The following is a 15,724-nucleotide window of genomic DNA, read 5'->3' on the forward strand; positions in this document are numbered from 1 at the left end:
GTGAACTAATCTTTGGCCAAATAGGGCAGGCTAATTCTTAAGCTGACAATTTTGTATTCCCTGTGTATGATGTTATAAATATTTGGCAGAAAAAAGGTTCCCCACCCCTGATCTAGAGAGAAATAGTCTAGAGTTGGGATATGGCCATAAATAGAAACTATAAATTTCAGGAAAGGTTCAGATCTGCAATGGCAGAGGAAAGAGTCTCCCACGGAGGAAATCACAGGCTTGGTTAAAACAATGATACACAACTGTGGTTCTGCTCCTCTCCCTTCTAAACAACCACTGTCTCCTTAACGGACCCACCTACTAGAAAACCTGTGAATAGTGCCAATGAGCAGGATTAGTTACTGCCCCATATGCCTCTCATTGGAAATTAGAAAATTGGGATTTCTATTTGTTCCAAGTGGATTCAACCAGTCTGAATTAGTCCTTCAAAGCCTCTTCTTACTTTGGTAATCAGATACAATTGAATGTGTGAACTTTCAACGCTGAGCTCCAGGTGTTGTGACCCCATCAATCTGCAGACCCCACATGAGACTCAATCTAAGCAGTCAGCCAGCTGGTGGCTCACTCTCTTCCACCACCCACCCCCAACCATTTTAACAATAACAGCTGGTAGGAGCCATCCTTGAGGAAATTGGATCACCCTTTGGCACATATATGATTCAACTATGTCCTTTTTGGTAGAGGAGTCAGTGGAGTTGTCATCACTCTTGTCTCCTGAAACATCCCATGACTGAAAATATCCATACCCCAAAGAACAATTTTATATAATAAGCAATTCTGGTGAAGATGTGGAAATTATAAAGGTTGTGTATAAGCTTCTGCTCATTTGCTTTCTTACTGGGGTGACAGTATTCTAGATTTCATCTCAAAACTATTAGCTGGAACAACACTTATGAACAATTTATGTCATCAAATGTTAATTAAGTAAAATGGATAGTTATTAAAGGAAGATGATAGTTCACCTTATTCACTTTTAAGGGAGTGAATAAAAATAAACATAACTACACTTGGTAATTAGAATTCAGAATAAGCCAGCTTCCCACTTAGTCAAATGCATAACAAATGAGTGAGGAATTTTTAATTCCTTTGCTCAAAATATATCCTTTCCCTTTCCTAACTATAGTTCTCAGCTGGATGAGCTCTACCAGAGCTAAACAATGATCTGCAAGCTAATTTGTTCATTGGCGATTACACTTGTTTAAATGGGTCCTGGGGATAAAAACAATACTCATTGAAAACCATGTCAGTTCCAGTGGCCAGGACCTTGTAAAAGTAGGTCAGCCTTGCTTCCTAATGAGCTAGGGAGCAGAGAATTCCATTAACCTCAATTGAGCAAACACATTAATGAGTAGTAGGACTGTTTTTGCAAAACAAAACTTTGCTCCTATTGCTAGTCTTTGGTTCCCCTATTTGATTTCTTAATTGGATCATGCCAAAGAAGGACTAGACAGGTGGATTATATGGACAATTGGACTTAGTTTGAAGGAAAGATTACTGTATACTATTGTGTGAACTCTAGTTGATATGCTACAAAGTACTCTGTCTTTGACTAATTGTATAGTTTACTAATGAAATAAGACAAAATTGACAAAGGTGATTTATGGGTGTCATTTCTGGCCTGGGATTTTTTCAAAATCTAATCCCTTTCACTTGCCAAAACTGTTAATTGGAATCATTCTAGTGTTCATTAATTCGGTTTGTGATAGTCCAGGCACTGCAAAAATGGACTTTTAAAGATTCACTGGCAAAACTAAAAATGGTGAAACTTCTGTTTAAATGGTGAGGGGAAAAAACTCCAGTTTGGATTAGAGACGTGACAGTTGATGGAATGATGGTGGGTCAGAGATGTTCCTGTGAGATGGAAAATTTCAATCTGAAATTGAAAAGGGGGAGGGAATCTATATTTTACAACACAGTTTTTTTTAGGTTTTTTTGCAAGGCAAATGGGGTTAAGTGGCTTGCCCAAGGCCACACAGCTGGGCAATTATTAAGTGTCTGAGACTGGATTTGAACCCAGGTACTTCTGACTCCAAGGCCAGTGCTTTATCCACTATGCCACCTAGCCACACCTTGGGAATCTATATTTTAAATTGTAAGCCCATGTTCTTGCATTTTTTTTTTTACAGTCGTTGGGTGGTTGGTGAATAATCATCAAGGAAAGTATTTATTACTATAAGGGAACATGTTTTCATCAAGAAAAACGTCAATTCTGTGACTTCCTTTTAACCTATTGCCAAAGGGATTTTCAGGACCTAGAACTGTTTCAGGATTCAGAATAACCAGAACCAAGGCATTCCTGCTGAATCAAGTCTAGAGAAGATTTTCCAGTACAGAACAGATAATAGAACTTTTCCTCTCATCACTACCTTCACAAAATATCTATTTGCTCTTTATTTTATATTTATGCATCTCTCTCTCTCTCTCTCTCTCTCTCTCTCTCTATATATATATATATATATATATATATATATATATATATTTCTCCCTCATGAAAATGAAAATTCTTTCCATTTTAATGACAGAGATTTTCTCATTTCTGTCTCTGTACTCTGTACAGTATGTGATTGACCTGAATTTTCAGTTCCTATCTCTACCTCAGTTCTTTTCAACATTTTTGTTGATATCTTGGATGAAGTTGTTGATGGCATGCTTATCAAACTTTCAAATGGTTTGGATCTGGGAAGAATGACACATCCAGATGACAGAATTAGGATAAAATTGTCAACAGGCTAGAACAATGAATTAGATCAAGTAAGGTGAATGTAAGAGAAAAAATGTAAAATTCCTACACCTGGGTTTTAAAAAATCAACCTCACAGATATGAGGGGAGAGGATGGTAATATAACAACAGTTCACATAAAGAAGATTTGAAGAGTTTGGTGATCTGGAAGCTTAATGTAAATCAACTGATATTAAAATGTCAGTGTAATTTTCAACTATATCAAGAGAAGAAAAGTGTTCAGAACAGTTACTACTCTGTCATTTTTTTGCCCTTGTAAGAGCACATCTGGCAACGTACTCTTGGTTGGAAAACCACATTTTAGGGAGAAGACTAATGAACATATCCAAGGAGAGTGATGAGAATGGTGAAGTGAACTGAAAACTCTTTTGTAAACCAATCAATTCAACAAATCAATTCAATGAAGCAACCTTTTATTCCTACTATGTATATGGGCACTCTGCTAGACATAGCATTAAAAGCAATGGAGATGATAAGCCAGATCAAAGTGAATGCTGATTGGTAATACTGTAGGTATCATCAAAATGCCTAACATTTTGGGAAGGCTGTTGACCAACTAGATAACAGTCAAGAAAGGGAAGCCAGTATGAGGCAGAGGTTTAGAGACCATGAGAACAAATTGAACTGGTCTGCTATGGTTCCTCTAGATAAAAGAAAAGAAAACAAAAGAGTAAAATACTTGTTTCTATTGTGCCTACAAGTAAGAGTGATCCTTCCACTCCAGAGATGGCACTCTTTCTACTGTTCCATATTGCCTCACTCTGAGATTCCTTAAAAACCCAATTTTGTGAAATAGCTTAAGGCATGTTTCTAGAAGAGAGATTTCAAAGGGCAAAGTTAAAACCAACAGATGGAAATTTCACTTCTTAACAAGGGGGATTACTGCTTCAGGTGTGAGTTAGGTTCTTGTGATTTGTTTAGGTAGCACATTTTAGATGGGAGATTTATCAGCTCTTATATCTAGAGAAAGGTGAATGGGATAGTGAGGAGAATAGACTAAATTGTATAAAGGTAAGTTCATTAGTTCACTGTAGTAGCCATTTATTCCAATATTGCTAAGGTACTGTGCTAGACAAGGGACTGGAGGAACTGCAATAAAAAAGCTGTATTAGTGACATCCTCAGGATGCCTAAAACTATTAGAAAAATCAAAAGTTTTTATCTTGAGATTCTTTTATTCTTCTGCTAGTGATATCTCAGATCACTAGGGTTGAAGTCAGAGTCATCACTGACTTCTCTTTCCCCCCTCAGATTTAATCTTCCTGTTATTTTTAATCAAATGTCAAATCATTTCAGTTCTACCCCATCAGTTTTTTTCCTATCTGTTTAGTCATTCATTTCCAAGGATGCCACTCTAGACTAGGTGCATATCAACTCTTACCTAGATTATTGTAATAACATTCTAATGCTTTTCTGTATCTCAAAGTTGTCTACATCCAACACACTATGCTAGATTTCTGCTCAACCGCACCACAGTGATTATTAAACTTTCTCGATCAAGAATTGTCAATGAATACCAATCATAGACAGATATGGCATAATGGAAAGTTTACATATGTTGAAGTCAGAAGGCCTGAGTGTCTTAGTGATATACATTAGAATGTTAAAGTTACAATTTTATGAATGAGATAAACATCTGATGAGAGAACTAGTTCTCAAGACTACCTGTATCCAACCTATCAAAGCAGAAACATCCCAAGCTTTTGGACTGGTAGTTCTGGGGCAGACTTCATATTATGGAGTTACTTGCGTTGTAAGGAAAGTGACTTAGGAGAGCCAGGGAAAAAATAATAATAATAATTTTATATTAAATTTGATACTTTATGTGAATTAATTTGAGCTTCATGACACTGAGAGTAATAATTTTTATATCATATATATCATTTTCATAGTACTTATTATATGATAGAGATTATGTTCATTGCTTTACAAGTATGATCTTATTTCATCCTCACAACAACTCTGGGAGGTAGGAGCCATTTTTATCTCCATTTAGAAATGAGGAAATTGGTACAGAAATTAAGTGTCTTGTCCAGGGTTATACAGTATCTGAGACTGGATTTGGCCCTAGGTCTTTCCTGATTCCAGGTCTAGTGTTTAATGACTGATCCATCTAGCTATCCCTAGTTTTTGTGGGTATTTTTATACTCATATGTTAGAAAGCTGAGATAGGGAAGGATTCAAACTCAGAGTCCAAGCCCTGTGTTCTTTCAAATTCAATTAAAGTATACAAAAACATGAAGGGTTAAGCAGGGTTAAGAGAACACCCTTCAAAGTTCAAAAGGTAGCCATACATTAACCACACAGCATAACAAATCAGAGACAAAGTCTTTGAGCAAGCTCAAACCTGTTTAGATGCTTGGTCTCTTGGCACTCCATACTTTGCCCTCTTTCATCCTTCCCCTTTGGCTCTCATCATCACCACACTGCTAATCTCTTCCTTTGATCTCCAGACATGCCTCCTGCCTTGGGCCCCATTTGCTCAATACTTTGCACTTCTCATAATGGTAATGAATTCTGATGCGCTATACAAAGTACCCTTTGTCTTTGGCTCATCACAAAATAGGATCTTATCACTGTAGATTTTCCTGACTTGACTGGATCAGTAGCATGACCACAATGCTTCCACAGTCTCTCAACTAGCTCCTGGTCAATCCAGGAACAGAATATTTCCATAGTTCATATCATCACCCTGCTGATACTTCAATTTATTATCTGGTCAGGCTTCTGAAAACTGAATTTTCTTTCAGACTAAGCCAGTCTCTCTCCTCTTTTGCATGTTAACTTATTGATTTCTTTGCATGCATTTCCAATGTAGACCAAATTGTTTACATTAGTGGAAAAATAAAGCAACCTTAATTGGTTGTATATTACTTAGAGTTAGAAATCTTGGCACTCAGAAGCTTAACCATTAAGTTATGGGAGGGACATCCTTGGCAAAACCCTAGATTGACTTCCTAGACCAAATGCTATACTTGGTATCTTAATGTTGTATCATCAAAAATGGTTTGTACTGAAATTCCATCATATAATTTTAAATTTCTCTTTTTATCTTCTGTCCTGAGTTTCAGATACTCTGTTGTTTTGTTATCAAAGAGAAAAATGGGTATTTCAAGGATTCAAAACTGGAGGATGAGGAAACAATACTCCTAGGTGAATAGAGGGCTAATGATAAAGATTCAAAAATTCATTTAAAATGATTCATCAGTTTTTTGATAAGAGAGTTCCTCACTACAGAAAGAAAGAAGGAATCTCGATGGCACAGTATACCTTGCTTTACACAAAAGATATATTCAATTGAATATTAATTAAGTTACTTAGTCCAGAATTTTATTATTTTCTGTGAAAGGTGAATAAAGAATAGCTGCATTGTTAAAAATATTTTAAAAATCTCAATTATACCTTTTGACTCAATAATGCTACAGACAAGACATTATCCTAAAATTTTTAAAGGATAAAAAGAGCCTAATCTGTTAAAAATCACCATTGCTTTATTTTTAATAGCTAAAAACTAGATACTGTTCTATCTGTTCAACAAATAGAGAATAGTAGAAAAAATTGTGGTCTAATAATTTAAGGGAACATTATGAAGAATATAGGAAATGATGAGAAGACAAGTGAAGCGATATAAAGTGAGATCAGTGGTAAACAGTACCAACACTCTACAGATACAATTACTACAACTATATTTTAAAAAAAGGAGAGGAGACCAAAGGTAGCAGAACTTCAGATAAATGGAACCCAGTATAGACATTTTTGTTTATTTAGTTGTTCATTTGCTTTTTCTTCTTTAAGTGCTAGTTCTTTTGGGAAAATGTTATTCTTTGATCTATATGCTTATTTCATTATTTGTCATCATTGAAAGTTATTAATTTTATGAGAAATAAATTCAGTGAATGGGTTAGGGCAAAATAGAATAAAGCTAGAATCTTCATATGTAAAAGGTGATAAGATTTTAGATTTCACTTTAGAAAAGGAATTAATAGGATGTCATTTTAACTTTAGCAAGTCTAACTATAACTTTTTTTTTAAAGATACAAGGCAGATAATGAGGGCTTAAAAGTTATGTGAATTCATGTTAGAGATTATACAACTTTCCTATTTCTATGTTATTGTCATTTGTGTGAATACCAATTCAAATTGCTAAAACAATCTTATGGCATAGCAGCAAATAGATAAAAAAATTGATAGATTAAAAATGTGTACAATAGCTCTTTTTGCAGTGGCAAAGAATGGCTGAAAAAAATTATGATATATGGTTGTAATAGAATTCATATCATGTCCTAGAAATGATGAAGGAGACAGCTTCAGAAAAACTAAGAACACTTGTAAGAATGGATACTGAGTGGAATGAACAGAACAATTTATATAATGCCAGCATCGCAAAAAACAAATCAACTCTGAAAGATAAGAATTTTTATCAGTGCAATGACAAACCATGATTGCAGTGCTCTCATGATGAAACATGCTACCTGCTCTTATAAGCATTAGGTAATGGACTTGGGGTATAGACTGAGATATCTTTTTTGAACATGGCTAATTCACTAATTTGTTTTGCTTCACTAAGCATATTTTAGAATGATTTTGGTTTTTTATCTTTCTTTCCTTTTTCATCTATTAAACTATTTTATCTTTTTATCTGTAAGATGAGGAGGTTGGACAAGATCTTTTGGATATATTAAGGCTCTAAAGTCACATTGCTATATTCTTATGACTATATATCTAACAACCCTAGTAAGTCTAAATTTGTGATCTAAAGCAGAAGGTCTTCACTTTTTTATATCCTAGCTCTTTTGAAGTCTGTAAAGACTTTGAATTCTTTCTCAGAATAATGTTTTTTAATGAATAGAATAAAATAAAATACAGAGAATTATAAGAAACTGGATTGTAATAAAAATATAGTTACCAAAATTTAAAAAAACACACATTTTTAGACCATTGAGTTAAGAACCCTTAATCTAACAATTTCTGAGTTAAGGGGATTCACAGATCAAGTGTGGGATTGGAGAATTTGGGTGATATCTAAATTGTGTCATGGCAAGAGTTGTGACTTGGAATCATACTGCTATACAACTTAAAGCTATTCTCTCTCTTTCTTTTTTTTAGGTTTTTGCTAGGCAATGAGGTTAAGTGGCTTGCCCAAGGCCACATCGCTGGGTAATTATTAAGCATCTGAGGCCAGATTTGAACTCAGGTACTCCTGATTCCACGGCTAATGCTCCATCCCCTGCACCACCTAGCTGCCCCAAAGCTATTCTCTCTTAATACAGAATGAAATTATTAGATGAATCCTTCTTTACTATTTTACAGAAGAGACAAATGAGGTACCCAGAAGCAAAGAGAATGGCCCAAAGTCACCCAGGTAGCAAGATGGCACAGGGAGCATATCGCACTCTGAAAAATTCAAATTATAATTAAAAAACATGGAAGCTAACTCATATCAATGGATATTTCAACCAAAGATCATTTATATAGTTTAGAGTTTATTTAAGAAATCTCTAGGCATTCATGAAGATGAAGCTGATTGGATATTTATAAATTTAGCTGTATTTTTTTTCTGGAATTGGATGGACAAATTCCCACTTTGAATGTTTGTTTTCAGATGAGCTTTTAAATTTCTTTAAGTTCTTGCTTATTGTGAAGAGGTAACCTTGAGTTTTCAAAGCTGTACTAATTACAGTTGAGTTTGGGCAAAAACTAAAATACTGAAAAAGTTTTCAGTATAGATTTCGGCATGGACCACATATTAATGGTCCAAGGCTCAATCTAATTAATTTCAGAGGCATTGCTCACCAGGGGGACCAGGGCATGATGAATATTTTGGCTTCAGTAGTTTTCCTTTTTCTAGATTAAATCTTCGTATCTTGTCCCGGCAGGAAGTATAGTGGTTACTCATAGGCCTGATCACTCTATGATCAGCATAGACAATTTGACCTGCACCAAATTTCTGATCAGGGTATATTGGTCCTCTGTTCATGAGTTTGCCATATTGGTACCAGACTGGGCAAGGACACCCAATCAACTTGGGTCCTACTACAACTCAAAATTCCCAAGCTCCATTGGTTCACCAATTTCAGCCTTCTTGGATAGCAGAGATTATAGACATATGTCTCCAAGTCTAGTTGACTGCAATTTTCAAAAACTATCAAATAAGTCCTAGAGGAATCTCAATTATTTTTTATCAAATAATCACATGGATTTTGGAACCATTAAAATACTATAGTAATGAATCTTGTTCATGTGCTAAACATGACTTCAGACTGGGGATGGTCCAAATTTGATGGCAGAGAATAAAAGAGCTGGGAAACTGTTGAGTTAGGTTTATGGCTCTGGAATTCTCATGCCAACTTAATCTTAGATCTCTGCTTCACAGTGTAAATGGGGGTTTGGAGTAGTTCTGGGGAAGGATTAGTGAGGTCAAGGTATTGGTGAAGGTGTATTGTGACATGAAATTGTGACATATTGTGAGTTGAAAATTTTAATATAATTCTTACAACATTAGTAACTGTACCCTTTACTATTAGCGTATGGATTCTAAAAAAAAATTATTGAATTAAAATAAGTACCCAGGTATTCAAATTCTCACAGTCAGAATCTTGCACATTGTAGCATGGACCAGAATACAAAATTTCTCTGAGGATACACCCAGTAGAATACAAATATATAGAGAAGAGCAGAGAAAGCCCAGAGTTTTCATACAGAAGGGCCAATCTGTAAAAAGCAGTAGAGATCAAGGTGACCTCTGAGGTCTATTCCACTCTAAGTTTCTTATCCTATGATTCCAGGGCTAATAAACCAACTATGTTACCTTAACATGGGAGAAGGGATAATGTTCTACAGGACAGTTGGCAATAGTTGACTGCCTCAATACCTTTCCAGTTCAACTGTCCTGACTTCCTTATTGTGATAATGCCTAATATTAATCAGGTGACTCTAGGCCACAAAAATGTATTAGATTGCAACCCCCCCACCCTGAGCCTGTTTGTTTGTGTGTGTATATATAAATATGTATGGCTGTCTGCATGTAAACATACACATATATATCCTCTTAAAAATAATTAATGCTTAAAGTTTCTTTTCAATTGTTGTGAGACTCCATATATAAAGGATAGTAGCCTTGTATATTATAAACACAAAGGACAGAGATTGTATAATTGCCAAGTTTAAAAGTCTGCTAACATTTAAATTATTATAATAGATGAATATTGACTTAGCACAGTGGGACTAGTATATATCCTTTTCAACCTTTGGCCAACTGAAATCACCTCTGTGAGACAATAGAAAATCCCTAAACCAAATTTTGGTAAATGGCATTGTATTGTAAAAACATTAGGTTGCTTTGTTATTGAAATGGCAATACTTTTATAAACTGAAGAATCATCCCACTTTGCCTGGTATTTAAATATAATGTTATTTTTTGGACCGACAAAGACAGGGGATTCTTGAACAAGTTACAAAAAGTAAGAAATAAATACATTTTACTGGAAAGAAGCATTGAAAGCCACCCAGTGTGGGATGAGTGATAAATGGCACGGGCTAGTAAAAGGAATACTAAACTTAGAGTCAAGAGACCTGAGTTTCACTACTTACTAGCTACTCCATATCTCCACACCTGTTTCTTCATCTATTAAATGGGAAAAATAATACAGGGACGACCTGCTTACATATTTTTGACAAAAGTGCTTTAATACATATAAATATGAACTATTATAATCTTAAAGAACCAAATATGCCTATTAGGGCCAAAGTCTAAGTTTAGTCTCATGTCAAATAAATGCTTAATTATAGAAAAATTTAATTTAATTTTCAAAACCCTTATGTTTAAGCAAGAAGGAATAATTGGGAAACACATGGAGTGTGTGATACTGGCTTTAGTACAACCTTCTAACTTATTTAAAAATCTATAATTAGTTGAGAAATATTGACTGAACCGGATTTCCTGCTATGATATCCAGGAGGAGGGTTCATACATACTTGTATAAGGCCAACCCCATTCTCACTTCCTGACAGGTGTTACTGACTGTAAAGAAGGCAGGAGGGTTTCGCTGCAGCTTATTGATTCTTTGCCAGCACCGTGTAGAGAAGGGTCTGTTCTGTGACATTGAAAACTGGAACATTATAAAGGCAGTGTCTGCTCCTGACTTACACATTGAGAGGCTGCCAGGCTGGCCACTGGGCTTTAGCTTTAATGACGGTGAGAACTTCGTCGCTCTGGAAAAAAAAAAAAAAGACCAAAATCAGTTAATAAGGGATTGGGCTCCCAAATAAGATTGCTTTGTTAACATATCCCCTGAGTCCTCCAAGGACTGGTCATATATATTGACTAAGGCATCAGAGAGACCTTTCTTGCCCATGAAAAGGGGAAATATTTTCATACTTCTCACCCTCATTTAGGGATTTTAATGGCAAAGATACTGGAGTGATTTGCTATGTCTTTCTCCAATTCATTTTACAGATAAGAAAGCTGAAACAAACATGGTTAAGAAACTTACCCAAGTGAGTGTCTGAGGCTAGATTTGAATTCAGGAAGATAAGTCTTCACACCAGGCTGGAAAATCTATTTACTGGACTCCCTAGGTTCTCCTCAATTTACCTCCCCAGTAAATCCTGAATTTCAGACTTACCGCATTGATGCTCCCTTCTATAAGAACTGAGATTTACTCCCTCCTCACCTTTGCCTCTTGGCATCTTTAATTCCCAAGCTCAGGTTGAGTATTACTTCCTACATGAGACGTATGGTGGTTAGTACTCCACTTCAAGAATTATTCTGAAATTACTTTTATAGGTTTATCCAAAGACAGTAAGTTCCTCTAGGGTAGGAATTCTTATTTTTGGCTTTATATCCCTATATGTAGCACAATACTTCACACATAATAGATGCTTAAGAAATAATTGTCAAAGTAAATTTAATTGAAATGAAGGATGCAGAAGTTCCCTCCTATATTGAAGCTCAATTACCAGAAAATCAATCTTTAAACCAAAATAATTTTCACCTGGAAAAGTTCCTATTGGTGTTGGACTCCGGGACCACTGAATCAGAAAGTTTGTCTGATAGCAGCATCATTGCAGCACAAAGCATAATGAGCCAAATGTCAAGGATTGAGGAAGATGACAAAAGAAAGGTGAAGAGCTTTCCATTTCATTTCAAATTAGATCCTAGTATCGATCAGAAGATCATAAACCTTGAGGTGAAAATGAACTCAGGGGTCATCTTTTCTAAACAACCTAATTTTGGGGGTAAATAAATGTCAAAGAAGATAGAGTGGTAGCCTAAATATTGTTACTATTATAACTAACATTTGTATAGTGCATACCATATGGAAAGGTATTGTGCTAAGCTTTATTATCATCATCTTATTTGACCCTCACAAAAACTTATAAAATATGGTCTCAGACACCTAGCTGTGTGGCCTTGGGCAAGCCACTTAACCCCATTTGCCTTGCAAAAACCTAAAAAACAAAAAAACCCTATAAAATGGGTGCTTTTATTATCCTCAGTTTACAGACATGGAAACTAAACAAATGAAGGTTAAATGACTAGTCCAAGGTCATCCTGATAGGAAGTGTCTGAGGTTGGATTTGAGTTCAAGTCTTCCTGACTTCCTCGGGCAGTGCACTGTTTTTTTTTTTTTTGTTTGTTTTTTTAGGTTTTTGCAAGGCAAATGGGGTTAAGTGGCTTGCCCAGGGCCACACAGCTAGGTAATTATTAAGTGTCTGAGACCGGATTTGAACCCAGGTCCTCCTGACTCCAGGGCCAATGCTTTATCCACTACGTCACCTAGCTGCCCCCATGGGCAGTGCACTATTAACTGGACCCCCTAGCTTCCTCAGATCAGGTCAGGAAGGCCTGAGTTCAAATCCTACCTTAGATACTTTTAAGTTGTGTAACTCTGGGCAAGTCACTTAATGTTTCTCAGTCTCAGTTTCCTCATAGGAATAATAATGGGAACTATCTCCTAGGGATGGTAAGAAGGCCGTCTGTTGAAATGAATGGAAGGTGCTTTGCAAACCTTATCATCGTTATCCAAGGTCACACAGGAAGTAAGTGCTTCATTTGACTTGAAACTTCAGACATCAGACACAGTATATTCAAATGTCTATACAAACATTCATTCAAAAGTCAAATAGTAATTATTTGGATTATACATAGTGTCACCTACCTCAATCCATTTAATTAGCATGGGAAAATGGAAGTTAGCTCTACTTATATATTTAAATGAGATACTATTGACAATTGCAATGGTAATCTGACTTTTAGTCATTACTTGTAAGGTATGAAGAAGTGAGTTTTTCCCTGTGGACAGGAAAAAAATGATAAGCTGTGTGGAAGATTTCCCTGGAATTAGGAAAGACAGAAAATAGTCATATTGGTGAGCAAAGAGGCAAAAATAACCCCTTTGGGAATTGCCTCCTTGATCATAATGAAAGAGATACTGATCCAGCAGCTGATTTTAAGGCAAAAAAGATGGATAAGAAATAAATGCCAATTCTTTTAGCTCGTAACCAAACCTACCGGTTATGAGACAGTGAATCCTAAAGATACTGGTGAACCCTGGAGGAGGAATAAAATATAATATTCATAAAATATAAATAAAATATAATAATGACCTTCAGGCAGTGGGGGCCAAAGTAAGCACTGCTCTATTTATTATCCCTATATCAAGTACCATGTAACAACCAAAGCACTAGACTTGGAGTTAGGAAGATCTAGGTTTAAATGCTATCTCAGATGTTTATTGACCCTGGGCTACTCACTTTTAGTTTTAGTTTTAGAATCTGTAAAATGGAGAGTTAAAACCGATAACTTTTATTTTTCAAATTTATTCATTTTCCAGTTATATACTTTTTTGTCTTATTTTTGCAAGGCAATGGGGTTAAATAACTTGCCCAAGATCGCACAGTTAGACAATTATAAAAGTGTTTAAGGTCAAATTTGAACTCAGGTCCTTCTGATTCCAGGGCTCTGTCAACTGTACCACCCAGCTGCCCTTCCAGTGATAGGTTAGATAATTTTCAATATTTATTTTTGTAAAGTTTTCTCTCTTTGACCCTTCTTTCTACCCTTCCTACCCTAGGATAGCAAGTAATCTGATATAGGATATACAAATACAATCATGTTACACATATTTCCATATTAGTCATGTTGAAGAATCAGAGCAAAAGGGAAAACCACAAGAAGAAAAAAAACAATTTAAAAAAATGAAAATAATATTCATTGATCTGCATTCAGCTTCTATAGTTGTTTTTCTGGATGTAGATGGCATTTTCCATCACAGAACTTTTTGAATTGTCTTTGAACACTGTATTGATGAAAAGAGTTAAGTCTATCATAGTTGAATACTGCCAAAAAACAAATAACGGTAAGTCACCTTCATTTTAAAAATCTATGGCCCATAGGGTGCCTTGGTGGTGCAATGGATAGAGCACTGGCCCTGGAGTTAGGAGGACCCGAGTTCAAATGTGACCTCAGACACTTAATAATTACCTAGCTGTGTGACCTTGGGCAAGTCACTTAACCCCATTGCCTTGCAAAAAAAGGGGGAAAAAAGAAAAAAATCCATGGCCCAATTTCTCTTCAAATTATAGAATGCATTCTTGGTGTTTAAAAAATAGTGGATGACCTTTCCAATTGTATCTAACTCAGCTGCATTTTGAAATGTTTGCATTCTTTGAGGAAGAATTGGAGTGTAAGGGAGAAGACTGCTTGACTGCTAGTTGCCATATATAAGTCAATTAAGCTTCAATCTGTATTCAGACACCATCAAATTTGTTTTTGGGATGTGTAGTATTCTTTCTCATAGGTCTTTCAGAGTTGCCTTCGGTCATAGCATTGCTGAGCAAGGTAAATCTTTCATAGTTGATTATTCTGCAATATTGCTATTCCTTGTATACAGTACATTCCTCATTGCATTTGCTCATGTAAGTTCTTTCAAGTTTTATTGAGAGCATCCTATTCATCATTTCTTTTTTCCCCCTTTTTTTGCAAGGCAATTGAGTTTAGTGAGTTGCCCAAGGTCACACAGCTAGGTAATTATTAAGCGTCTGAGGTCACACTTGAACTTAGGTCTCCTGACTTCAGGAATGGTACTCTATCCACTGCACCATCTAATTGCCCCATATTCATCATTTCTTATAGCAAAGTAGTATTCCATACTAATCACATATCACAATTTGCTCAACCATTCTCTAACTGATGGACATTACTTCAATTTCAAATTTCTTACCATCAGAAAAGAACTGCTATAAATATATTTTCACATATAGGTCCTTTTCCTTCCTGTTTTTCATCTCTTCTGGAAAAAGACCTGGTAGTGGTCTTGTGAAGTCAAAGGATAGGGATAGTTTTATAGTTCTTTGGAAATAGTTTCAAATTGTTCTACAAATTTGTTGAATCATTCCACAATGTCTCCAATGTCTCCATAAAGAATGTCTCTACATTCCCTCCAACATTTGTTATTTTCTCTTTCTCTCTCATTAGTTAATCCTATGGCTATGAGGTAGTACCTCAAAATTGTTCTAATTCTGCAGATAATCTTAACAAAAATAATTTTCTTTGGTCTGTAATATTAGTCTTGTTTAAAAACTGGCAATATATTGGGAGACCTGTTGGAGTTTCTGCTTCTTTCTAAGGTCACAGCTATTAGTCATCTGACTCAGGAAAGAGCAGGTTTCAGTCCATATATGAGTAAATGAAAAGAGTCAAAAGTAGATTTGTGGTCACTGAGAATTCTTTTATCAGAAAGTCTTCAATTTGTTGGAGGTGTAATAAATTCAAGAACCAATGTAACCAAACCAATCCAAACACTGGATCAACAAGAAATCTATGGCACTGAACCTATCAACCAAGTATATTCTTAGTCCTCCTTGCATAGGAGTCATTCCTGAAAAGCTATTTAAGGAAATTGGAAACTCATATCACACTCTTAAAAAATCTATTTGTTATTCTCTTTGACTGAAACTACAATTAAGATCAGAG

At 35.6% G+C, this 15,724-nt stretch overlaps 1 protein-coding gene and 1 long non-coding RNA gene across 6 annotated transcripts in view; one reads left to right on the top strand and one right to left on the bottom strand.

Moving 5' to 3' along the window:
• Window positions 1-15,724, bottom strand: part of SPON1 (spondin 1) — a 784,537-nt gene that overhangs the window by 250,359 nt on the left and 518,454 nt on the right. For 4 of the 5 annotated variants that reach the window (XM_074230138.1, XM_074230137.1, XM_074230136.1 and 1 more), the window contains one exon: window positions 10,895-10,959. The exons of the other annotated variant lie outside the window; for it this stretch is intronic. In XM_074230138.1, coding sequence (XP_074086239.1) covers window positions 10,895-10,959 — 65 coding nt within the window. The remainder of the gene's footprint in view (window positions 1-10,894; window positions 10,960-15,724) is intronic. 5 annotated transcript variants of the gene reach the window in all.
• Window positions 1-15,724, top strand: part of LOC141518267 (uncharacterized) — a 181,567-nt gene that overhangs the window by 96,508 nt on the left and 69,335 nt on the right. The gene's annotated exons all lie outside the window — the stretch shown is intronic.

This window comes from Macrotis lagotis, chromosome 3, assembly GCF_037893015.1.
Source record: "Macrotis lagotis isolate mMagLag1 chromosome 3, bilby.v1.9.chrom.fasta, whole genome shotgun sequence".
Classification (NCBI taxonomy): domain Eukaryota; kingdom Metazoa; phylum Chordata; class Mammalia; order Peramelemorphia; family Peramelidae; genus Macrotis; species Macrotis lagotis.